Source organism: Hyperolius riggenbachi, chromosome 7 (genome assembly GCF_040937935.1).
Source record: "Hyperolius riggenbachi isolate aHypRig1 chromosome 7, aHypRig1.pri, whole genome shotgun sequence".
NCBI classification, from domain to species: domain Eukaryota; kingdom Metazoa; phylum Chordata; class Amphibia; order Anura; family Hyperoliidae; genus Hyperolius; species Hyperolius riggenbachi.
This window is the reverse complement of record NC_090652.1, coordinates 109,865,392-109,892,958: the sequence shown is the minus strand read 5'-3', so window position 1 is coordinate 109,892,958 and position 27,567 is coordinate 109,865,392. Positions and strand designations below refer to the sequence as shown.

Here is a 27,567-nt window from a genome sequence, read left to right as displayed (position 1 = left end):
CTTTCCCCCTCTCCCCACCCATCACTAACCTTTCCCCCTCTCCCCACCCATCTCTAACCTCCCCCTTATCCCCACCCACCGCTAACCTCCCCCTATCCCCACCCACCGCTAACCTCCCCCTATCCCCACCCACCGCTAACCTCCCCCTATCCCCACCCACCGTTAACCTCCCCCTATCCCCACCCACCGTTAACCTCCCCCTATCCCCACCCACCGCTAACCTCGCCCCTCTCCACACTAATCTCCCCCCTACATACATCTAAGGGAGTTGGGATATACAGTCTAAAAGGGTATGGATGATATAAGGAACAAACCATACAGTCTGTGGGGTGGCAGGTGGCGACATTTCAGGCCGATATTTGCACGTTGTGGTTTACTCTTTCCTCAGTAGGATGTAGAGTTTCCTTTCCTCATCTGTGGAGGTGAAATCTGGGATGTAGGTAGTCCTCACAGGTGCGTATTTGTTGCAGAGTAGCAGGAAGTGTGCCTGATCCACAAGGGACACACCGCCTGCACAGCCTCTTCTCCTGGGGCTTCCATGTCTGTCTGTCTGTGCTGTCCTGTCTTTATCTCCAGGCTGTGGGCACTCAGATGGTACAGGCTCAGGGTCTGTCTGTTTTTGGGGTGGTGTAGCCTCTCTAGATACAGGGCCATTGTGTACTCCCTCTGCAGTTATTGGCAACCATTGAGTTTCTGGGAATTCTTTATGTCACTCCATTCCTCTAGGTATCGTTCCTTGCATCTTTTTATAGTCCCTTTTATTTGGGCTTTTGTTAGGCTGTGTTGGTGGTCCTGGCTGGGCTGCCTGCTGAAGGTTTGCTTCAGAGCGCATGGTATGGACTCAGACTTATGAGGCTTTATGGTGGTATGTGCCGAGGCTTCTGTTCTGTATGTGTGCCCAGTATGAGAAAGTCCTCTGCTGGATAGACAGCAGGGAATCTGCCTCGCTCTCCCTGGCAGGCTGAGTTTGAAGTCCTGCAACGGACTTGGAGAAGATACTTGCAGAACTCTAAAGGAAAGACTTTTGTTCGCCTGGAGTCCTATTTTGATTGGTCAAGGTAGATGGCCAGGCCCCATACCTCACTGCTCTAGAGCAGGATTTGGGTGATGATGCTGTCGAATATTTTGGTTTTAGCTGGTATAGTTGCCTTCTGAGGGCATAAAAGGTTCTGCAGGCTTTTTCTTTTAGGGCCTTTACTGCTGACTTAAAGCTCCCCGATTGGTTAATCTCCAACCTCAGGTAGATGTAACTGTTAGTGGTCACCAGTGTTAAGCCATTTCATGTAAATGAGATTTTTTTTTTAGAGTCTCCCTCTGGAACACCATAACTTGTCTTCTTGGGCAGTGCACACGTGGTGCAGAAACTCTCCAGTACTGCCAGGTTATCCTGTAGGCCCCTCTCTGTTGGGGAGAACATCAGGAGGTCATCTGCATACAGCAGGAACTTCACTTTGCGGTCATGCAGGGTCATGCCTGGTGCTGGGGAGGATTCCAGGACTACAGCCAGTTGGTAAATGTATATAAAAAAGCATTGGGGTCAGACTGCAGCCCTGCCTCCTCAACCCGGCTTGAAAAAACGCACTTCTCTTCCTGTCCACTTTTACACTGCATTAGTTTCCGGTATATGAACTCTTGATGACATCATAGGTTCTTCCTCTTCTGCTCTATAGGTGTTTTAGGAAAAGGTCCAGGTGCCACACAGAGTCAAATGCCTTTTTAAAATCCACAAAGCAATAAAAAATATATTTTGCCGCGAGAGCTGTGGTCTTGATGATGCTGTGCAGTGTGTAGATGTGGTCGGTGGTTTGGCATGAGCCCAGCTTGGTTTTTGCAATACCTTCCCCTCGCTCCACACCCAACACTAACTTTTCCCCTTTCCACACCTAACACTAATCCCCACCATCGACACCTAACACTAACTTTTCCATTCTCCACACCTAACACTAACTTCCCCCCTCTCCACACCTAGCAGTACCCCCCACCACTCCTAACACTAATCTCCCCCCCCCTACATACACCTAACACTATCCTCCCCCTCTCCACACCTAAAGCCTAGTACATACTTCAATTATATTTGGCCAATCACTGACCAATTTTACTACCTCCATGTAGTATGAGGGTTTACCTACACAATCTGTTCATAGTATTCAATATCTGTTGACCCTCATTCTTCATGGAGGTGGTATAATTGGTCAGTTATTGGCCAACCATAATTTAAAGTGTGTACAAGGCTTAACACTAACCTCCCCTCTACCCACAGAACACTAACTTCCCCTCTCCACACTTATCACTAACTTCCCTGTTCTCCCCACCTAACACTAACCTCCCTCCTCTCCACACCCACCACCAGCCTTCCCGCTCTCCACATCCACCACTAACCTCCCCCCTCTCCACACCAAACACTATCCTCCCTACTAAACTCCCCATTCTCCACTCCTAACACTAATCTCCCCCCCTCCACACCCAACACTAATTTCCCCCCCACCACACCCAACACTAATCTCCCCCCCTCCACACCCAACACTAATCTCCCCACTCTCCCCACCATTTTGCCGCAAGAGCTGTGGACATGTGTCTTGATGAGGCTGTGCAGTGTGTAGATGTGGTCGGTGGTTTGTCATGAACCGAGCATGGCTTTTGCAATAACCTCTCCTCTCTCCACACCTAACATTAACTTCTCCCCTTTCCACACCTAACACTAATCTCCTCCCTCTCCACACCCAACACTAACCTCCCCCCTCTCCACACCCAACACTAACCCCCCTCTCCACACCCAACACTAACTTCCACCCCTAACACTAACCTCCCCCTCTCCACCCCTAACACTAACCTCCCCCCTTTCCACACCTGATACTTACCTCCCCCTTCTCCACACCTAACACTAACCTCCCACCTCCCTATCCAACACTAACCACCCCCGATGAGAGTCCGACGAGAAAAGCGCTATACAAATGTTCGGATTATTACTTGTGAGGCTTGGTGGTGTATTCTCCACAGTCAGCATGCAACGCATGAGCTGGCGTGGAGGAGGTACACACACTAGCACCAGGAAACAGGCTATCCCTAGTATAGTGGAGGACTGACTCCAATAGGAGATTGTGGCGCACAGAGCCGGTGCAGATCTGACAGCCACAAACAATGCTTTCGTTATAACGTCTCAGCGCAAAGTAGCGCTGAGCGCACAAACCAGAACTGAGGAGATCAGGACAGGTAGACAGAATGAACGCTTGCTAGCTAGCGGCTACTTAGCGACAGCAAGCGTCCAAAACCAGACAGACTGGAATGAGGCAGCCAATGCGATGCGGCGATGGCGTGCCTCACAAAGACAGGACAGGATAGTCAGAAAATAGCAGGATCGAGATAGATGAACGTAACACAGATACATATACAATAAGTATGTTTTCCTAGCGTATTACAATTACAGCTATCAATGAAACTATTTGTAACGTCTGACTAACATATGTATATATCGGCAATGAACCGATATATGACATAAGCAGGAACGCTGACTAGGACTGGAGTAATACAGGGAACAGGACTCAGAAGGATTCGCTATCTCTTCGCAGAGATGAACGCAATCCACAACCGGTAACAGAACAGGATTCAGAAGGATTCGTTATCTCTTCGCAGAGATGAACGCAATCCACAAACAGTAACAGAACAGGATTCAGAAGGATTCGTTATCTCTTCGCAGAGATGAACGCAATCCACAAACAGAACCAGGAGCAGGGTAACTACCTCAGCACGGGTGGTCACGGTACGCGCAACCTACCAAAACGTGCTGGAAAGCTGACTAACTGCACACAGGATATAAACAGTTCGTGTACGTATACATCAGCGACACTGATGTATCAACGTAACACAAATACAAGGAAAATAATAAACGTGCTGGTATGCATATATATTGGCAATGAACCAATATATGATGCAAAGACCAGCAAAGTATCTTTATAACAAGAAACACGATCGGGGGCTAAAGCGACAGCAAGGCAGGCTTAAGCTGAAGCTATGAAAACCCAAGGAAACCCTGCAGGAAGCAGATCTTTATACTGAGGTCATCCAATGGGAGCAGACATGCAGATTCCCACACAGGTGAATGATAATCAGTCACAAGCTGACAGCAGGGAAAGACAGACAAAGCTATGCAGCTTGCATGGAAATAGATCAGAACTGCCTGAGCTGCAGCACTACTACTTCCAGTAATAGCTGCTGCAGCAGCGATCATTACAGTACCCCCGCCTTTAAAAGCGGATTCCAGACGCTTTTCAAAACTGAAATTCCCAACAAAACAGTCTGACTGATAATTCATGATGACCGGGACAGCCCGGCAAGACCGAATTCCAGAATCAGTCCCCACAAGACTGGACCCATCAGAACCAGAACCTACAGAACCACGCCCATCAGTACCACAAGCCCCAGTGTGACACCCATCAGAACCATGATTTCCAGAAGAAAGCCCTCCGAAATTCCCTGAGCGATACCCACCGCCTTCCAGGAACCGTTCAGAAACGCCAAAGCCTTTGCAATGCCCACCGGTACTGTCTTTACCAACACAAAACCCACTGTTGAACCAGTCCAAGGCACCAGGACAGGTTTTCTCAGAGACCTCCCAGAACACCTTGAAGCTCCAAAGAGATCCCCATAGGTCAGAACGCCCCTTAGGCTCACATGGAGAACTATCAAGAACCCCTATGGAACCTAGGGCAATTCCCGAGTCAGGGCCACAAGGACAAACATCAATATCAGGGCTTTCAGGGACCAGAACCATCTCTGGGCATGCAGGCAGACTGGCAACATCAGAACGTGTTCCCACTAAGGAAGCATCAGAGCACGCTAACACCTTAGACACACTTGGGCATTCTGGCACACAAAGAACATCTGGGCACACCGGCACAAGAGAAACCTCTGGGCATGTCAAGGAACTGTGAGCCTCAGGGTCAGCCAAGACAGGACCAAAACCAGGACTGGCCAAAAAAAAAATCATCATGACTAAACTTCGCAACCACTGGACTTTTACACGAGAATGCTGGATCAGACTTCGATGTCGCTGATTCCAGCAAAGTCAGTAACAAATCAGATTCAGGGGCACCAACAAAACAGGACAAATCTTCTGATGTATGCACTGAACCAGATAGGGACTCCACAACTACCTCTGGACTGGACAGAGACTCATTTAATACACTGGATTGGAGCTCATGAGGCGCTGCAGAACAAGTCAGTATTGCAGCAGCCCCCACTGGACTAGGCAAAACTGAGGAATTCCCTGGACAGGAAGGGGACTCTGGAACCTCTGCCACAGCGGCCAGAGAACTAGAATCTTTCAGGATACAGGGCTGGGTTTCAGGAACACTCATCAGACCGGACTGAAATTCTGAGATTTCTATTATTTTGACCAGAGAATCAGAATTATCCATGTTACAGGGCAAGACTTCTGAAACATTCAGAGGACAGGGCTGGAGTTCCTCGGCTGTTATAACACTGGAGAGGGACTCAACAACATTGGTTAAATCAGACTGTGTACAGGGCAAGGTATCTGACACACTTGCTGACGAGGACAATATTTCAATGGCTTCTGCTTTGCTGGGCAGAAATTCATCAAGTTTTATTAGAGCAGACTGTAATTCCAAAACAGCTGCTAGACAAGTGAATATTACTGCAACACCAACTGAGGTAAGCAGTGCTTCAGCCTCCTCTGCTAGAGGGTTTAAAGTATCCAAAATACTGGGTGAAGCATAAGACTCTGCGACCACAGCTTCACTGGACAGGATCACTGAACAGTCCATATTGCAGGGCAAAACCATGGAAGCACCTGCTGGACAGCATAATGATTCTGTGACCTGAGTTTCATTGGAGAGATCTACTGCACAATTCATGGTACAGGGCAAATTTATTGGAAAATTTTCTGAACAAGGTAATAATTCTGCGATTTCAGGTTCACATAGCAGATGCTCTGAGCTATTCACGAAACTAGAGCGAGGTGTAGAAACAGGAAGATCAAGACACAATGTTTGCGCATCTGCTGGATCAGACAGGAGTTGAACTTTATTAACACAGGTAATTTCTGCAGAAGTGTTTGCAGAGACAGGCAAGATTTTTCTGGTGTTTTCTGGAACTTCAATTTCACACAAAAAGAGCTCCGAATCACCTGCTGAATCAGCCAAAGGTGCTGAAGCAGGCGGGTCAGAACGCCAAATTTGCGAATTCGGAGTCACAAAAAAATCATCCAAAATCAGTTCCCACACATCAATCAATGGAGCCACAAAGTCATACTCACACACACACACCAGTTTTTATTAGGCTATAGGCAGACTTAATGCATGCATTCAATACCAATTCACTTTTTGCACTGTAAAATTGACAAAATGAACTTGAATCATTCTTCCATTCATTGACCAGAGCTTCCATCTCTCCTTTCTCAAATGGAGGATTCCAAGCATACTTAACAGGCAGATCATGGTTTGCAGATATGATTGTAGCAAGGACATATATTGGGTTAATTAGCAGGTGATTGGCAGATTCCTTATTCCTAAGAATCTCCAATACCTGTAGCAAGTGCTGAACTGTAGTGTATGCAAACTTTCCTTGCTTTACAAATAAGTTGATTTGTTCAATACTCTGTAATATCTCCTCATAATCATACTCAGATAATTTTTTTAAACAAAAATCTTTATTTTCCCTAGCCAGGGAGGAAAGTTCATTAAGAGGAAAAGGCAATGGATCTATGCGCAACCAGTTATGGATCACAAACGCTAGAAATTCCAGCGGTCTATCTTTCAAATCGGAATGATTGAGAACATCAAATGCCCACTGGAATAATTCCCCTTTAAACAAAATATAACTTAGTTGGAGTGCCCAGGTTGAAACAGGAGTCGCTTGGAGATCAGGATTGGTCAGGAACCTGGCACATTCAGAGAAAAACTCATTTTCTGTTTCAGAGCTAAGTTCTTCAAATTTCTTAAAGGAACAGGAACCATAATTAACAGTGTCATACTTTCTGGGAATCCCCCCCACAATGGGGATTGGTAATGGGGTTTTCATAATGTGAGGCTTGGTGGTGTATTCTCCACAGTCAGCATGCAACGCATGAGCTGGCGTGGAGGAGGTACACACACTAGCACCAGGAAACAGGCTATCCCTAGTATAGTGGAGGGGAGGACTGACTCCAATAGGAGATTGTGGCGCACAGAGCCGGTGCAGATCTGACAGCCACAAACAATGCTTTCGTTATAACGTCTCAGCGCAAAGTAGCGCTGAGCGCACAAACCAAAACTGAGGAGATCAGGACAGGTAGACAGAATGAACGCTTGCTAGCTAGCGGCTACTTAGCGACAGCAAGCGTCCAAAACCAGACAGACTGGAATGAGGCAGCCAATGCGATGCGGCGATGGCGTGCCTCACAAAGACAGGACAGGATAGTCAGAAAATAGCAGGATCGAGATAGATGAACGTAACACAGATAAATATACAATAAGTATGTTTTCCTAGCGTATTACAATTACAGCTATCAATGAAACTATTTGTAACGTCTGACTAACATATGTATATATCGGCAATGAACCGATATATGACATAAGCAGGAACGCTGACTAGGACTGGAGTAATACAGGGAACAGGACTCAGAAGGATTCGCTATCTCTTCGCAGAGATGAACGCAATCCACAACCGGTAACAGAACAGGATTCAGAAGGATTCGTTATCTCTTCGCAGAGATGAACGCAATCCACAAACAGTAACAGAACAGGATTCAGAAGGATTCGTTATCTCTTCGCAGAGATGAACGCAATCCACAAACAGAACCAGGAGCAGGGTAACTACCTCAGCACGGGTGGTCACGGTACGCGCAACCTACCAAAACGTGCTGGAAAGCTGACTAACTGCACACAGGATATAAACAGTTCATGTACGTATACATCAGCGACACTGATGTATCAACGTAACACAAATACAAGGAAAATAATAAACGTGCTGGTATGCATATATATTGGCAATGAACCAATATATGATGCAAAGACCAGCAAAGTATCTTTATAACAAGAAACACGATCGGGGGCTAAAGCGACAGCAAGGCAGGCTTAAGCTGAAGCTATGAAAACCCAAGGAAACCCTGCAGGAAGCAGATCTTTATACTGAGGTCATCCAATGGGAGCAGACATGCAGATTCCCACACAGGTGAATGATAATCAGTCACAAGCTGACAGCAGGGAAAGACAGACAAAGCTATGCAGCTTGCATGGAAATAGATCAGAACTGCCTGAGCTGCAGCACTACTACTTCCAGTAATAGCTGCTGCAGCAGCGATCATTACATTACTGTTATTAGAACACGAGCCTCTCCAAATCTGACACTAATCTCCCCCCTTTCCACAACTAACACTAACCTCCCCCCTATCTACAACAAACACTAACCTCCACCCTTCTCCACAACTAACACTAACCTCCCTTCTCTCAACAAGTAACAGGAACCTCCCCCCTTTTCCACACCTGACACTAACCTCTCCCTTCCCCACACTTAACACTAACCTTCCCCCTCTCCACAACTAACACTAACCTCCCCATCTCTACAACTAACACAAAACTCCCCCCTCTCCACAACTAACAAGAAACTGCCCCCTCTCCACAACTAACAAGAAACTGCCCCCTCTCCACAACTAACACCAACTCCCCCCTCTCCACACCTAACACTAACTTCCCCACCCACATCTAAAACTAATTTCCCCCCTACATAAACATAACACTAATCTTTCCTCTCTCCACACCTGCTGCCAGCAGCAGATCGACCTAGATTTTCCATCCTGTCAGATAGATCAAATCGATCGAAATCGGCCGCAAATTGAACAATCAATAGATTTGATAGAATCGATTTCTGATCGATCGATTCCAAAGAATCGATCGACGGCTGAAATCTACCAGTGTATGGGCCCCTTTACAGTAGGTAGTAGAAATCAGACAGAACCGACAAGTTTTGGACTAGCCCATTTCCTCATGGGGGGGGGGGGGAGATCTCAGGGTTTTCTTTATTTTCAAAAGCACTTAAAGAATAGCAGTTACTTCATCCAACTGCCAAAAAAGTGTTTGGTGAGCATGGAGACTGGCCAGCATCTTTATATAAAGTAAAGGACACGCTGAGAATCCCCTATGGAGAGATGGACTAACCCAAAACCTCGGTCGATAATGTCAAATATCTACTACCTATTGTAAGTTACAGCAACATAGGAGAAAAGTAGTTTATGGCTCATTTTACTCTGGAAGAAATGTACTTATTTATATGTGTTTACGTATATTTTAAATTTTAAGATTTTCGCTACAGTGGTCCTTAAAAAAGGAAATGAATATGGAAGCCTCCATATTCCTCTCACTACAGGTGTCCTTTAAAAGAGGAGCAAAGCTAAAGAAAAAAAAAAAAAGACCGTTTTGCACCCCCAGTATTATAAATAGTAAATACAAATATACCGCCTACCTACTCTTCCACTATCGTTTCAAATTTTTGATAAGTGGGTTGCTGCATCAAATTCAGGTTACCACCAAATGCAAATGCAAGATGCGTGAAAACCACATGATGAATGTAAACACAATTGCATGTGATTCTTCAGCAATTTTATTTCCATTTGAAACTCAGGGAGCTCACGTAGTAGCGGTTCCAGCATGCAATACAATCCTGCCTCGGCAAGATGACCTCTGGGGGAGAGGCTCCAGCCTGCACTTAAATTGGTTAAATTAATGGAGGATTTCATACTTTAACCACTTCAGGTTCCGGGGTTTTTACCCCTTAAGGTTCCTGACAATTTTGGCATATTAGCTGTGTCCCTTTTGATACAGCAATAACTTTTTATTACCTATGCCATCAAAGTGAAACAAATATTTTTTTTTTCAGGACAATCTAGGCTTTCTTAGGGTATTATTTTTTCATTATTTAATTTCAGGGGCAATGTATCGAGAAAAATAAGCGTAAATGCAAAAATTCCAATTTTTTTTCATGTTTCCCCTTCCTAACTTTTATATTACAAGTGCCGAAGTTTTAAAACACCTCAAAATACTTGGCAAGTCCCAGTTAAAACGATACCATACATGCCATATTTCATCACTAGTCGGGCATGTAGCTTACCATTATCGCAAGCCTGTGCGTCTGTACCGACTGCTTGCGATCGATAGGGCGCACAGTGTGAGGATCCCAATGCTGTATAAACGCATTGCTAGGCAACAACATTTAAATGCAATTATACAGCGCAGGGTCCCCAAGCTGTCGCCATAGTGATTGCATTTGATCGCAATGGGCGACGGCCATTACAGTTGTCCACGAATCTTAAGGCCAAGTATAGGTGACACAAGGGGTTAATTAGTTTGGTAGGGGTCAAAACTGCACGCGCACACACACAAAAACCCCACTTTATTTAATAATGTTACACTGTCACTTTTCATGTAACTTTATGTGAATGACTGCTGCTAGCAGCAGTCATTCACAATGGGATTAGTGAACATGACAGGGGCACGCGTGCACAAGCATGATCGTGGCGGCAGCTGATTTTAGTCTCACGTCCTGGAACCTGCAGTGTAGCTACCATAATTTGGACGTGAATTTTAATTAATGTTACACCATGATCATGTTTTTGGTTTGGGTCCACATTAAGCCAGATTCACAGCTTACAGTCCTCTGGACAATTGAGCCATTAACAGGTACAATGTGTAGGTAAAGTACGCACTCATAATTAAAGCAAATCATTTATTTATTGAGGACAATTTGAACAACCACCAAACATTTGTAAAGCGCTTTTCTCCTGCAGCACCCAAAGCGCATAAGCTTGTCTCAGATCAGTGCATAGTAATGTGTACAAGTTATGTGATCGTAAATGCCAGGCTAAACCGGTGGGTTTTCAGTTTTGATTTAGACGTGTCCAGGGTTGGAGCTGTCTTGATAGAGTTTGGCAAGGCATTCCACAAGGTAGGGGCTGCATGACAGAAAAGCTCTGGCTCCAAAAGTAGAACTCTGGGGGTGGACAAGTTTGAAGAACAGGCAATACAGATGCCCTACAATGGCCAGTGCGTTTCATCTATGACTAAGGATCTCTTAGTCATGACTAGGGCTCTCTTGATCTAAAACGCGTTGGACCTTGTGGGAATCGGAATCTTATTCAAATGGTCTTCAATAAAGAAATGATTTGCTTTATGGACGAGTGCGGACCTTCCCTACACATTGCTCCTATGAGTTAGCTCTGCAGTCTGCACTGCTGTTGAGCTCATCTGGCTATTGGTCCATAGGGAGGTTTCAGCAGCTTCCCACCCTTTTTTCAGTATAACCAGTAACACTCTGTGCACGGCTATGCAAGAGAGATGGGGATAAGCTTGGTGCCACTCTGTGTAACAATGGCAAAGGAAGTTCAACTAAACCATCTGTAGACTCTCCTATCTCCTTTCATGGATGCATTGCTCCAGTTCCAATCTTCACACAACAAGGAAACACAATGAAGGCTTTAGGTTACAAAGAAAGTTCAATCAGGGGTTGGTTTTAATATAAAACACTTCACTGAAACTATGCCCATGGCTAAGGTAACATCTCTAAAAGTCCATTTCCTCTTGAGTTTTATAAAGTCCATTTCATGTAACTGCCGTGGCTCTCACACCATGGCCTCCATGTGAAGGATCTTCAAGGCTTCTGAGATCTGCGGACTGGTGTCCATCTGTCCATACATTCCCACCAGGAAGGCTCTGTGCAGAAGAACAGCCGCATGTTCTGTGGGAAGACACAGTGTTAAATGAGGCAGCAGGAATGATTTTTTCATTAAGATAAATAGGTAAAGAACATAGATACCACATGCCGAGTCCACCACCTCACCGCTGTGTGTGTGGGTGAATGTAATGTATATGTGCTGTAATGTGCATTTAAACATTACCAGTCCTGTATTGCGATGCCTGCCCATTTTACGCCTCTCTTCAATTAGCCGTATACACTTTGCTGGCGTGGCGCGCCGGCATAGTATGTGCTGGCAGTGTGTATGCGGTTAATAGAAGAGCGGCGGAAGACAAACAGGCACTGCGACACAGGACAGGTAATGTATAAATGCACATTACAGCACATATACATTACATATATACGTACCGTACATATACATTGCGGGAACAACGCTGGGGGTTTCGTCACTCGTCCAGTTATCGCTCGCCGTTACTGCCATGCACCTGATCGAGCAAGTCGGCCCAATATCTTGCAGCGTGTCCGACCGATTTTTGCAACCAAATCTGCCCGAAATTGGTCACGCCGTTGATCGGGCATGCACTTAGCGGCACCATTTTCATCTGATTTCGATTATAATAATCAAAGCGGATGGTTGATCGCCCGCCAAGTCACCTGATGTATGGCCACCTTAAGTTGCAATAAAACCATCTTTCAAAAGCATCTTTCTTGTTACCAAAGAAATGCAATGCCTCACTGTGCTTTAAAGTGAACCCAAGCTGGGTGTAGAGCTTTCATTAAAAAAACAAAAACACACTACCGGATACGGGAGACTACCCGAATCAGGTAGCGTACCACCACTGCTCGCTGCTCCTGTGTCTTGCAATAGCCAAATTTCAAATTTCGTCTTGTGTGTCTCATCACAGAGGCATGGGAGAGGCAGGGAGAGGCCTGGAAGAGGCAGGGCAGAGGAAGACCTGGGCAACTGAGAGCTGGGGAAAGGGCGTTCCTAACACCAGAAGGGGCGTTTGGCAGGAGTGCCTCTCTTGCAAAGGAATGCCCCTTTACCTGTAAATCTACCGACAAGCTGCTTGTCGTAAGATTCAGGGGTCACAGCGTGGGCAGAGAGCAGCACATATAGGACACAGAGGCATGGCATGGAGCAGGGAACATACTTCTTTGTCTCATCTCCCCCCTTGCATCGCCTCGGGTACACTATACAGAGAGTCTGAAGCCAGTTAAATTACCTCTTTTTCTTGTACAGTTAACATACAGTAAATAGCGCGATATTATGTGGTGATGTAGCATTATCTGGACAATGATAACAGGGCGTGGTCTCACCTTGGCACAGCAGTGTGTACTCTGGCAGGTTCCTCAGTGCTGTTTGTACCACCTCAAAGTCTCTACTACCCAGGCAGTACATGAAGGTAGGCAGGAAGTCTGACGCAATGCTGGGGGAAAAACAAAAAATCAATCAGTAACAATCAGCAGTAACTGTACCATCGCCAACATCAGGCACTTTATAACACAACTACTAAAAAAAAGATAAATAAAACCACTATAACTAACACAGGCAAAAAAAAAGGTAATAAAAATTGATGTAGACACCTTTTTCTGTTCTAGAAAATGTTTTCTCACTATTTACTGTAAATTGACTTCATGTCACATGAACTGACTAAGCCACTTGTATTAGTTACATAACGTTAACATAAAGAGGTATCCAGCTTAAGCTACCCTACTTGTATTTCAGATACAGCATAACTTTTATAGACAGTAATAAAGCAGACATTTTGAAAAGCAAATATGTGATCAGTCCCCTGCAATGCCTGGAGTCCTTACATAACATCCTTCCTTAAAGGGAACCTAAACTGAGAGGGATATGGATGTTTCCTTTTAAACAATACCAGTTGCCTGGCAGTCCTGCTGACTTCTGTGGCTGCAATGGTGGCTGAATCCCACACCTGAAACAAGCATGCAGCTAATCCAGTCTGACTTCAGTCAGAGCACCTGATTTGCATGCTTATTCAGGGGCTGTGGCTGAAAGTATTAGAGACACAGGATCAGCAGTAGAGTCAGGCAACTGGTATTATTTTAAAAGGAAAAATACATGTCCTTCTCAGTTTAGGTTCCCTTTAAAGGCCCTTTTCCAATAGGCACATTTCAGTCCAAAAATTGGATTGCGCCCGCTATGCCGATCTTAAAGTGAACGAGAGACGAAGCACCCTCATGTATTTTACCATATATATCAGTGGGAACATTAGAGAAAACACCTACCCTGCTCTCTGTTTCATTCTTCACTGTTCAGCTTGCTTCTTATCAGCCCTGATAAAATCCCTGACTGAGCATTCAGTCTGACTTTGCTATAATGACTTAGCTATAATTATTCCTGAGCAGAGCCACAAGGGGGCAGGCTTGGGCTTGAAAAGACATCAAAGAACACAGACTCAGCTATAATGATTCCTGCGCAAAGCCAGACTGAATGCTCAGTCAGGGATTTTATCAGGGCTGTTAAGAAGCAAGCTGAACAGTGAAGAATGAAACAGAGAGCAGGGTAGGTGTTTTCTCTAATGTTCCCACTGATATATATGGTAAAATACATGAGGGCGCTTCATCTCTGCTTCACTTTAACTGCACCGCAATTAACATGTAAATTACGGTGCTGTTTTTCTACTTGTGTGATTGGTTTTCCCCCAAATCTCCTGCACAATTTTTGGCGCGTTGCACTCCTATACTTTGCATAAGAGACCAGGAATCCTCCTCATTCATTCAGTTGACTCCAACTCTTCGTGACCATATGTACTTCTGCACGCCAGATGTGTCTGTTCAATAGACAAATTCATAGCGTCACATATGCTATCTATCCATCTTAGCCTCAGTCCTCTCCTTTTGCCCTCAATTTTTCCAAGCATCAAGGACTTCTCCAAAGAATCCAATTTTCTCATTATGTGACTAAAGTATTTCAATTTTAATAGTAGTATCGGCCCTTCTGGTGAACACTCTATGGCGAAAATTTTTAAAATTTAAAATATGTGCAAAGATATACAAATAAGAAATATGTTTTTTCCAGAGTAAAATGAGCCATAAATTACTTTTCTCCTATGTTGCTGTCACTTACAGTAGGCAGTAGAAATCTGACAGATGCGACAGGTTTTGGACTAGTCCATCTCTTCATGGGGGATTCTCAGGGATTTATTTATTTTCAAAAGCACTAAGTGAATGGCAGTTGCGCTTTCCAACTGCCAAAAAAACTGTAGTGAGCAGGGAAGCTGGCCAGCATCATTGTTTAAGTTGTTTTTAGGGAATATCTTTATAACGAATAAAAGCCTTGCCGAGAATCCCCTATGAAGATATGGACTAGTCCAAAAACCTGTCGCTTCTGTCAGATTTCTACTACCTACTGTAAGTGACAGCAACATAGGAGAAAAGTAATTTATGGCTCATTTTTCTCTGGGAAAAAACATACTTCTTATTTGTCTATGTTTGCACATATTTTAAATGTTACAATTTTTTGCCATAGTGCCCCTTTAAATATTGACTGGCTAGATCTTCTAGCAGTCCAGAGTACTCTCAGGAGCTTTCTTCACAACCACAGTTCAAAAGCATAATTTTTTCTACGCATGACCTTCTTTATAGTCCAACTTTCACAGCCCTATGTTGCCACTAGGAAGACCATAGCCATAACTATCCTGATGCGTGTTGGTAAAGTAACATCTGTATCCTTTAGTATCTCATCCAAATTTGCCATAACCTTCCTTCCAAGCAACAAGCCTCTCTTATGGCCCATACTCACGGGCAACTTTTTGGCATGTCGCTAGCACACGGGAGCGTGTGCGCGACATGCCGGCGACAGCTCGTCGCCAGGTCCCTCCGCATACACACGGCGGAGGGACCTGGCAACTGATGCGGCGGAAGCTGTCGCTGTTGTCCCTCCCCGCGCCGGAAGCGCCGTCTATTTGCAATTATGTTGCTGTCGCTAGTCCGCGTACTTACGCGGACTAGCGACAGTTGCGGCGGCGACTGTCGCCAGGCGATTGACTGCGCCAATCGCCTGGCGACATCAGCGATGGGCGACAGTTCGGGATGCGCGCCCGTGCAACACCACATACTCACGGCGACCTGTCGCCGCGACACGCGCGCGCCGCATGTTGCGGCGACAATTGTAGCCCGTGAGTATGGGTCATAAATATCATGGCTGCAGTTACAATCTGCAGAGATCTTCGATCCCAGGAAGATGAAATCTGTTACAACTTCTACTTTTTCTCCATCTACTTGCAGATGGTTCATTGGAGCAGATGACATCACTTTAGTTCTCTTGTTGTTAACCAGTAGACCAGCTGGCCGTGGCGGTCTCACAGATGTAGGGGGTGGAGTTTCTGACATTAATGAATTACGGGCAAACAGGAAGGGTGATTAAACCAACCACACGCCCATCCTTGCAGCAGTAATAGAGAGCCTCACATTGCAGGTTCTGGCATACGCATATGGTTTAAAGGGCGCCTGAAGCGAGGTGTAAATGGAGGCTGCCATATTGAATTCCGTTAAAACAATACCAGTTCCCCGTCAGTCCTATTGATCTTTCTGGCCAGTAGTGTGTGGATCACACACCTTGAAACAAGCATGCATCTAATCTTGTAGGATAAGAGGCGTGGGATCAGCAGGGCAGCCAGGAAATTTGCATTGTTTAAAAGGAAAAAAAACATGTTAGCCTCCATACGTCTTTCACTTCGGAGTCCATTTAAGGCAGGGATCCCCAAACTTTTTCAGTCAAGGGCCAGTTCAACATAGTTCAGACTGCTGGGGGGCCGGAACATACATAAAATGTTGAAAAACAATACGTTGAATCTAGTTATTGATTACTCCCAAGTCATGCCCGGAGGAGAACTCCCAGCTGCAGCCATTCAGTCATGCGGCGCCCAAAGAAAGTCTCTGTGCACCAGACGGAGACAACCTGCCGTCCAGTTGGACAGCAGAGTCACCTGATGCAGAATTGGATTGGAAGCCAGCAAATGACTGCTCGCTGGCTTCTACAGTATGTGGGTGGATGGGTCATGCCAGCACTGCTATTTTATATGTGGGCCGTCGACATCTAAAGGTGCAGTGGGCCACATCTATAAGTTATACATTTTGTGTTGGGGGGGGGGGGGGAGGAAAATGTGTGCCCAATGATTATCAAAGAGAATGATGAATACAAATAGGTGGGGCCCACTAAGAGCGCTTTTGCACCGTTTGGTGATACTGCCAATCAAAGCACTTCAACGGTGGAACCCTAGTAGGGTGGTTTCACTGCATGCGGAGTGATCTCAAAATCAATGCATGCAGCATTTTCAGAGCGATTGTGTTGATGGAATGCAGGGGCAAATTGTATCCATTCAAGATTACTCCGAGGATCTTGACACCATTTGCGGTACTAAATTACTAGTGTTTTGCATTGGGGAAAAGCGCCGAAGTGGGCCCTGGGCCCAGTGTGTAAGGTAAACTCTTATATGGTCCTAAGTAAAAACAATTGGATGACAAGCTTTGTCCTCTGACTTCAACATTGGATATTTATTGCAGGTGTGTACTAAGCTTTAGAGGCTTAAGAAAATGTGAGATTCAAAAAGGAGGAGATTCCCAAATATTTGACTAGGGACCAACGGCAACAAGCATACACTTTCTTAGCATGTAGATGAAAAATATCATCACAGCTGAAAGAACACTTTCTAAATCTGTCTCTCACGGTTTCTTGGCTGTTTAAAGCGGAACTGTAAATAGTTTTTAAACACAGTGTTTCACTTACCTTGGGCTTCTGCAAAGCCCCTAGCAGCCGCCCTGTTCTGCGCCGGTCTTGCCCGAGCCTCCATTCTCCCGCCGCCGTTCCTAGACTTCTAAGTCGATGCCAGCGCGGCTCTGGCCAAGCGTATCTTTTCTTCGTGTTCCCCTCTGCAATAGCAGGAGACGCAAAGAAATGATATGCGTGGGCAGAACCGCGCAGGCGCAGTGGCCCAGCGGCGACACTGAAAGCAGCTAGCGCGGGAGAATGGAGGCTCGGGCTGGACCGGCGCCGGACAGGACGGCTGCTGGGGGCTTGCAGAAGTCCCAGGTAATTGAAACACTCTGTTTAAAAACTATTTACAGTTCTGCTTTAAGTGCTGCGGAGAACAGGACTGTATTAGACCCAGTGAGTCGAGTAACTCAGAGAACCGCTTTTGCATAGATAACTACTGAAGTTTATTTTAACTCTTTCTGTACTGGAAAACAATATGAGACTTTGGTTTGCTAATAATGTTCTATTTCTTAGCTGTACTACACATACAATTCAAATAATAAGTTTTATTTTCATTTCAGGCTGCTCTAAACATTATTATACTGCATTGCATATGAAAAACACACATCACTCATAGTGAAGACTAAGTCTACTTATCACAGACAAGTGCGCCTGTTGAACAAAGCACATCTGTCTCGCTCACCTGGGATTACACTGAATGGAGCGCAAGGCTAAGGTGAAGGCCAGATTGCGGCAGGATTCCTCTGTGGAGCTCATGAGCCTCTGAAAATCGCTCTGTGAAAAGAAAGCAGAACAAGAGCACTGCCCTCACTACATCTTCAATAAGCAGAGTTCAGTGTGCACGGCATCGATTTTCCCCCATGCTGAGCTAACAGGATCACAGGCATGTGACTCGCCGCCTTGTCCCCTGGTTACATTCTATCAGGATGCCACAAGATGGTAGTATTCCCTGCTGCATCAGGCCAAACACAAACAAACAATTACCGGCTGCTCACTTCAAAGGCAACTTTTTTATCCGTTCTAACAGTTCCAGTTTCACACTATAAATGAAAGGTGAAAATGCAGCCTAATTGTACACGTTCTAGCTTATAAAACAATAAGCTAATTCATGCCAGCCTTAACTTATTTAAGAGAACCTCTTAAACATTTAGGCTCTGATCAATAATGCAGCGTATTGTATTACCGATTTTGCTTCTGTTATACAATATTTGTTTATTCCGCAGACTAAGGAGGGACTTTAACCCAAGATTGAACTAACTTCATCCCAATCAGTAGCTGACACTCCCTTTCCCATGAGAAATCTTTACCTTTTCTCAAATAGATTTTTTTTATTGGGGTGTGATGTCATGACCATGGTCCTGACAGTCTGCTGTCTGTGGACTTTGTGGCACTGTGGAAAAACTTTTTCCAACTGCTAAGCAAGCAATATCTCCCTCTGTGCATAGAACTCTCAGTAAACAAACATTCCATACAGATCACCTGGCAGAACTAAAGACGTCACCACCAGTGATAAATTCCACAATGTAAATTGGAGAGGAAAGATTTTTGGATTAAAGTCTATGGAGTTTTTCTGTGGATGCGATGTCATGGAAAGAAATTGCCTTTGCAGATGTTACCTCTTACAAACGATAGATCCGCCTTGTCTTTGAGGTGGCCACAATTCGGTGTATTGTTGTGGGTGGATACTTGGCCTCACTTCTGGTGTGTTTCACAGACTGCTCACACATCACTGGCTGATTGATTACTGCGGTGGATAACCTACAGTATTGTGCTATGGCAGATTTCTCGTTCTATGATCTGTCTGTGTGGAGAGCGCTCTACATTCATCGTTTTATTAGTCATATCTGGGACTTTTGTATGCAATCCCACTGTTGCACATGTACTGGTTGGGCAGGCGCAGCTTTCCTTTTTTGTTTTATTTCTATAGCACTGACATCTTCTGCAGCACTTTTGCAGGGTATATAGCTTGTTTACGAATGGTATACAGTGATCTGTCTATACATTACAACACTCGCCTAAACTGTGTAGGTCCGGTGGTACAGATTTCACAAGACGTGATGTGTACTGTGGTATCTAGGGTGAAAACAGTAGCAGCAGATCTTTTGAGCCTTGTGAGTTTGAGGTGGTGCTTAGAAGCAAATTTCCAGCACATACCACAGAGGTGCTGAACTGGACTGAGACTTGGGGAATTTGGAAGCCAAAGGAAATGCAATTCATCAGACCAGGCCACGGTCTTCCATTGCTTCGTGGTCCAGTGCTGATGTTCCCGTAAACATACACAGAAAGTTTTGATGCACTGTGTGTTATGACACCTTTTCCTAATGGACAGCATTTTTTTAGAAATCGTGTTTCAGTAGTCCTGTGGGATGGAAGATACAGGCTAGCTTCGCTCCCCATGCGTATCAATGGAGCCTTGTGTGTTTGCAACACAATTACCTTGTCCTTCCCAGCATCACATATTGTAGTTCCAAACCAGCATACCGGGGACACTACACAATACCTGCCTTTTAAATCTCTGGAACTAGTTGTCTAGCCATCACAATTTGGCTCTTGTGAAGGTCATGGTGATTCAAACCCACTGGGAAAGTATAAGGGGCTAAAAGTGACCAAGAAGCCCTCCCACTAAAAAGCAACGCTGAGTGCAATTTGCCTTCTTAAAACAGAAGGCATTTGTGATAATGCAGCTTTATGTAAACAATAGTGATTTCCCATGATGCAGCAATCCTGAATATGCAAATTATCTTTTTGCCCCTGAAGTTAGGCTCACATCCAGAACCACTGGTGCATAGTGAGCCTATAGCTTATACATTTTACAGAGCCACGTCAGCCCAACATGCAGCAAGCCTGTTTCAGACTTTCTGGTCCTCATCAGTGCATGGCAGGGATTGATATTGCTCTATGCCATATAGGGCTTGGACCAGTACTGCAGAATACCCAGATAGCTCATGGTGTTCCAAGCCCTATCCCCATACATGCATCATGGGAAACCACTGTTGCTCATTTAAAACAATTATCACAAATACCCTCTGTTTAAAGAAAGCAGATTACACTCAACTGATGCCAATTCTTTCCATTTTTCTGCCTTTCAACACATCACCTTCTAGAACTCAGGGAGCAAAGAAATGGTTACAGTTTCAGTATTTTCCTGTACAGGCAGAGCCACTGTCACAGCTACTGAGAAGGCTAATTACACTCTGATGTAGCTAAACAAACATGCACAGCTAAGAACAGTGTAGTTCTACAGTACAGCATTTATACTGAATGTGAAAGAGTTTGGATCCTCTTTAAAGAGGAGCTGTTAGGTATAGGGTCTTAGAGAAAAAAAACACATATCCGTAGCTAAATATTGGTTGTACTTACATTACATATGCATTTCACTGTCCACGTTTGGATTTCACAGAATTTTTATATAGTATTTGCAGAGAATGATGCTCCTGACAGCTCATGGCAGGTTCCATGTTTGTCTGTCTCCTATGAAGCCAATTGTGATGTCATATCCTCCCTGCTTCCTGATGTTTCACACAAAAAAAGATCCTAATAGACAACACTACTGTGCAGTGAATATTAATTAGCCATGTGGCTAGGAACAATACCGGACTCATGCAGTATACTCTAACGGAACATGTGCCCTGTGATTTTTCAGTGTGTGAGTTTAGACTGTTGTTACAAGCTGCTGTAACATGAGCCTGTAACTTCTCACTGTGAAAGCAGTCTTAGGGCGTGATAGGGAAATGAAGGGGATGACCCAAGGTACTGCAGTGGGGAGAAGAAGCAGCCCCAGAATGCTTTGCAGTATCTGTTATGCGTCCTGCGGCCTTCTTAGGAGCTTGGGAATAACCAGCCTTGCTGTTCAGCACACATCAAAGTAAGAGATTTTTAACTTCAGTATTGCCTTTTTGGCTTCCTTCTAAACTGTTTAACACAGGAGAATAGAGGTTTAAATTAGCTTTTTCAACCTGACAGTTATTCTTTAAAGAAGTAATCATTGTGCTTGGCAGATTTTTTTTTTCATAGATAGGATCATAATCGGTGAAGATGTGATCACAAGTTGGATTCTTTAGTGTTGTGGATTGATGAAATATAATCTTTTATTTCAATCTGCATGATTCTATTGAAAATATGACTGTTCATTAGAGAGACACTGAAGCGAAAAAAAAATATATGATAGGCCGAGCTACTTACCGGTAGTAGTGTTTCGGCGAAGCCTCCAGGACAGCTCACCTGAGATTACTATTGAGTCCCTCCCCTGTGGAAACAATGCACCAATTAATCAAATCAATCCAACAGCTCCCGCCTACTTAGCCAGTTCTCCCCTTCTACCATTACTTCTTAGAAGAGTATTTAGCTCACCCATTATTTAGCATCTTTTTTTTTTTTTAGTTATACATATATATATATCCAATTTAGGGTTACTTCACATTTGTTCCTCCTCCCTTTCCTCCTCTTTCTCCCTTTCCCCTTTTTTTTTTTTTTTTTTTTTTTTTAGGGCTGGGACCTAAGGCAGCTGTCCTGGAGGCTTCGCCGAAACACTACTACCGGTAAGTAGCTCGGCCTTTCTCCCCTCATCCTCCAGGACAGCTCACCTGAGACCAGCGAGAACTTATTTTGTACCTTAGGGTGGGATGACTGCTTGGAGCACCTTGCGTCCAAAAGCTTGATCTTGGCTTGACAGCTGCTCCACACGGTAGTGCTTGACAAACGTAGAATGTCCCGACCAGGTCGCTGCCTTGCATATCTGGTCTAATGTAGCCCCTGACCTCTCAGCCCAAGAGGCTGCTAATGATCGTGTTGAGTGCGCTGTGATGTTTGATGGTGTACCAGTGCCCGATCTCTTATAGGCTAACCTAATAACTTCCTTGATCCACCTAGACAAGGAGTTTTTTGAAGCTTGTAAACCCTTCCTGCTACCAGCGAATAATACAAACAGGTGACTAGACCTTCTCCACTGTTGAGTTCTCTGTAAATATTCTAAAATTGCCTGTCTCACATCCAACCTTGCTAGCTGCCTTTCTTTCTCATTCTTGGGATCTGTAGAAAAAGAAGGTAACACTATATCCTGGCTTCTGTGAAAATGCGTGGCTACCTTCGGGAGCTATGTGGGGTCTGGTCGGAAGACTATCCGGTCTGGGTGAATGATCATGTAAGGGTCTTTTATTGATAGTGCCTGGATGTCCCCCACTCTCCTAGCTGTGGTTATAGCCACCAGAAAAGCAACCTTCAATGTTAATTTTTTGATGGGAATGGCCTCTGATGGAAAAAACTCGTTAGACATTAGATAATCTAGAACTAGCGATAAGTCCCAGGGAGGTATTATCTTAACTGGGATTGGCTGTGATCTGGCCACTGCCTTGAAAAAATTCTTTATATGCAACTCAGCGGATAATTGCCTGTTTAAGAATATGGATAAAGCTGACACCTGGACTCTGAGGGTGCTTACCGCCAAACCCATGTCCACTCCGTCCTGTAAAAATTCTAAAATAAACTTTAGGTCATTTGTTCTGACCTTATTTTTCTCCTTCCAAGAACAAAATTTTTTCCAAACTTTAGCATAAATTTTACGGGTATTGTCCTTCCTGCATTTTAGCAATGTATCAATAACTCTATTTGAGAAGCCTAAGTACCTTAATCTTTCCCTTTCAGGATCCAGGCTGTGAGGTTGAGGAAACCCGGATCGGGATGAACCTGGTCGCTCTGGACTAGTAGATCTTCTCTGTTCCCCAAGTGCCATGGACCCCTTATTTTTAGGGTCTGTAGAAAAGGGAACCAGGCCCTTCTCGGCCACCAGGGTGCTATAAAGATCACCTCTGCTTGTGAACTTCTCACTTTGCTGAGAGCTTTGGGAATCAAATTGAACGGCGGGAACGCATACAACAGCCCACTTGGCCACTCTACTGCTAGGGCATCCAACCGGTTTATTGAAGATGAAGGATGGAGGGAACAAAAATCCCTTACCTTCGTATTCTGGGGTGTGGCGAATAGATCCAGAACCGGTACCCCCCATTCCATGGTGATCTTTTCGTAAATCTCCTGATTTAACTGCCATTCGGATTCTCTTATGACCGAACGACTGAGCGCGTCTGCCCATCGGTTCCTGATACCCTGAATGTGGGTGGCTGTCAGCGACAGAAGATTTTACTCTGCCCAATCCAGAATTTGTATTGTTAGATTTATCAGGGACTGAACTCTGGTTCCTCCCTGTCTCCTGATATAGGAGACTGTGACCATATTGTCGGAATATAACATTATCTTTGTTCTGGATGTGTGGCTGTAAGGACTGTAGTGCTAACTTGACTGCCATAAGTTCCCTGAAGTTTGAGGAACTTTGTCTGAGCTGGGGAGACCACTGCCCCTGGACCTGGTGTTCCAGGCAGTGCGCTCCCCAGCCCCAAGAGCTTGCATCCGTGTATAGTTTTACTGGGTTCTTCTGCATCCAAGGTCGACCCCTGGCTAGTTGTTCTGGATTTGACCACCAGTGTAGGGCCTCCAGAACCTGCTGTGGGGGTATCACCCGTCTGTCTAAAGACGTTTTCTTTCTGTCCCAAACCTGAAGAAACCAAGTCTGTAAGTGTCGCGTATGTGCCTGTGCCCATTCCACTGCCGGGATTACCGAGGTCATTTGTCCCAGGAGGGACATAGTCTGTCTGAGGGATACGGTTGGTTGAGAACTGTATTCTGCCACAGCTGATATTAGTTTGGACACCTTTGACTGCGGGAGTATGATTTTCTCCTGAACAGTGTCCCAGATCAAGCCCAAAAAGAGAGTTGACTGTGCTGGCTGTAAGCACGACTTCTCCTTGCTGATCAACCATCCTAGTTTCTCGAGGGTCTGCACGCAGACTTGCAGATTTCCCCTTAGAGATTGTTCGGAAGTTGCTAAAACTAAAAAATCGTCCAGGTATGGAAGAACCCTTACATTCTGGAGATGTAGATGTGCGACCGCTTCTGCGACGACTTTCGTAAATATCCTCGGGGCTGAGGATATCCCGAAGGGTAGGGCACGATATTGATAATGGCATACCGCGTCTCCCATGATTACCGCAAACCTCAAAAATTTCTGGAAGTGCGGGTGAATCGGGATGTGGAGGTATGCATCCTCCAGATCCAAGGTGGCCATAAAAGCTCCTGGCCAAATTAAGTTGCGAATCGATGCGACGCTCTCCATCCGGAATTTTTTCTCCAGAATGTAAGGGTTCAAAGGTTTTAGATTGAGGATCATCCTGTATTTTCCTGAGGGTTTCTGAATTAGAAACACCCGGGAGTAAAACCCTCTGAACTGTTCCTGCTCCGGAACTCTTTGAATCACCCTCTGTTGTAACAATTTTATCACAGAGGACTTTATGGCTTCTGCTCTTTGCGGATCCCTCGGGGTTCCCGTAATTACAAAGTTTTCCGCGGGTGGGGATCGAAATTCTATTCTGTACCCCTTTTTTGTTAAATCTAAAATAAACTCGCTGCTTGTTACATTCTGCCAAGCTCGAAAAAAATGAAGAAGCCTTCCCCCCACCTGTAAGTCTGTGTCATTTGCTAGGCTTTGTAGTGGGTGGCTGTGCCTTATTGAACAGGAAGGTAGATCTACCTCTTCCTGAGTTATATGTCCATCTTCTGGACCTTTGTTGCTGCTGCTGTCTACTCTGCTCCTGTCTGGAAAAAAACCGTCTTCCCTGAAAGGGTCTAGCAGTCCTTTTCCTTTTGTCTGGGAACTTTTTGGCTTTATCTGAAGACCTCTCCAAAATCGCTTCTAGGTCTTTGCCAAACAACAATTCTCCCTGAAACTCCATAGCACACAGGCGATGCTTGGAGGAAACATCTCCCTCCCAAGCATTTAACCATATCGCCCGTCTGGAGGCATTAATCAAAGCAGTTGTTTTTGCTGCAGCCCTTAGCGACTCTGTCGCTCCGTCTGCCAAAAAAGCTACTGTTCTTTCCATGATCGGCAGGGATTCTAGCATTTTTTCATGCGAGGTACCCGCTATGAGATGCGCTCTTAACCCCCGCATCCACTTTTCTAAGTTGCGGGTAAGACATATGGCCGCTATCGCAGGTTTGAACCCAAAGGATGCCGCCTGATATGCCCTTTTTAGTAATATTTCTGCCTTGCGGTCCATAGGATTTTTTAGGCTGCCTGCATCCTCAAAGGAGAGGTCAGCTGCTTTAGAATGCTGGGCCAGAGGAGCATCAATTTTAGGACATTTTGACCATGGCTCCTGATCATCCTGTGAGAATGGAAATCTTCTCTTGAATGACCTTGGAATAAAAAAATCTCTTTTCAGGCTGTTTCCACTGAGAAGATATAACACTTTTGATTGATCTATGCACCGGGAAGTTTCTGCTACCTGTGTCCTCTAGTCCTCTATATATATCGTCCTGTATTGAGGCTGCGGGGGTTGTATCCTGGATATGTTCAGATTCATACACTGCTTTTAACAGCTCTGGGGTATCTTCCACATTGAATAAGTATCTGGGGGTTCTAGTAGTAGGAATGTCCTCCCCTGATTCCCTGGTCTCCCCCTCCTCCAGTGATTCTTCCGATTCCTCATCAAAGGATCCCTGGGAAGAATCGGGTTCTACCGGGCCTAATCTAGGGGGTAAGGGTTGCACCTGCTGATCCTGGGGTGTCAATACCTGTGACCCATGCGGTTCCTCCCCTCTGCCTGTGTTGTGAACCTTGGCCTGTAAGGCAATAGGCTGGGTTCCCACCTGTCCAGGTTGCGGAGGCAGCAGAGGCTGCAATACAGCTTGCACCTGTGGTTGTGTAGGGAAAGCTGCACGAAAGGCCGCAAAGGTCGTGGTTAATTCTTTTTTCATAGATTTCATTAGGTCTATCATAAGAACATTCGTATCTGAGCTAGACTCCTTGCTCTGATCCTGCCCCCTATGTCTACATTTGTCGCAAGAAGATCTACTATAGTTGGGTGGCAAAACATCCCCACACTTTGAACACTTGTTGGTTTTCTGCGTAGACTTCTGACCTTTCTGCAGAAACAAATACAGACAGAGAGACAAATAATACTATCCCATTTCTATTCTACCTGTTGCCACATTAGAGCAGGGATAGAAACCACAAAAGACTTGTACCTGAGCCTGCGCTGGTTCTGAGTCTGCGGCCGGTACCTTGTTGCTGCCCGCAGTGGAGGTTTCTGTATGCTCCATCTCCACGCCGCACTGACAGCGTGTCGGCGTTACACGTGCGCTCCCAGCTATAACGTAGCTGCCTCTGGCCCCCGGCACCGCCCTCAGAGGTCAAAGAAGTACTTCCTACCGTCCGGCCAAAAGACGCCCCCTGTGGGCGGAGCCAAGCGCGTCACCTCTGACGGGTAAGCGCGTCACATGATCCTCCAGCGTCTGGAGCGCCCAACACCATGCAGAGGGCGGCCCCGAGGGAGGACACAGCGCGTCCACCGCTATGGGTGGCTGCGTCGATCGGCGGCTACTTGGTTTATCCAACGCTGCGCGTAGCCCCCCATCCGCTTATGCCAACACAAGCTCCAGCTGCCCCCTCCAGGGGACTCTCAACTCCAACTTCCTTGCTATAGGTGCCTCTCAAGCTCCCCTACAGCGTGCACTGACCACGGGTGAGTGGAAACAAAAATGAACTAATGGTAGAAGGGGAGAACTGGCTAAGTAGGCGGGAGCTGTTGGATTGATTTGATTAATTGGTGCATTGTTTCCACAGGGGAGGGACTCAATAGTAATCTCAGGTGAGCTGTCCTGGAGGATGAGGGGAGAAATAATGAATTGGTTGTGTACTATGAATAATTACTAGAAGATTAGCAGCAAAGAAAATATTCTCATACTTTTATTTTCAGGTATATAGTGTTTTTTCTAACATTGCATTATTCTATAATATGTGCAGATTACACAACACTCAGCATTGAAAATGATTCTTTCAGAGCAGTCTGTGAAGTAATGACATCTCCTCTGGCAGAGGAAAAGTAAATAGTCCAGGAACAGTTGAGATAATAAAAGTCAGATAACAGCCCTCTCCACGACTAACTTAGGCCACATACACACATCAGACCATAGTCTTTTGAAAATGAAAGATCACAGACCAATCTTACCACCCTTCATGTTTAACTGACATTCATCTGCAGATCAGATCCACCAGGATGGATTTTCAGATCTGCAGATGATTGCTTGATCTG

At 45.2% G+C, this 27,567-nt stretch overlaps 1 protein-coding gene across 2 annotated transcripts in view; it reads right to left on the bottom strand.

Moving 5' to 3' along the window:
* Positions 1-11,469: 11,469 nt before the first annotated feature.
* Positions 11,470-27,567, bottom strand: part of INTS1 (integrator complex subunit 1) — a 168,059-nt gene continuing 151,961 nt past the window's right edge. For both annotated transcript variants that reach the window (XM_068244500.1, XM_068244501.1), the window contains 3 exons: positions 18,108-18,199; positions 13,003-13,112; positions 11,470-11,724 (listed from right to left, as the gene is read on the bottom strand). In XM_068244500.1, the coding sequence (XP_068100601.1) occupies positions 11,609-11,724; positions 13,003-13,112; positions 18,108-18,199 (318 nt within the window). In that variant the 3' untranslated portion in view covers positions 11,470-11,608. The remainder of the gene's footprint in view (positions 11,725-13,002; positions 13,113-18,107; positions 18,200-27,567) is intronic.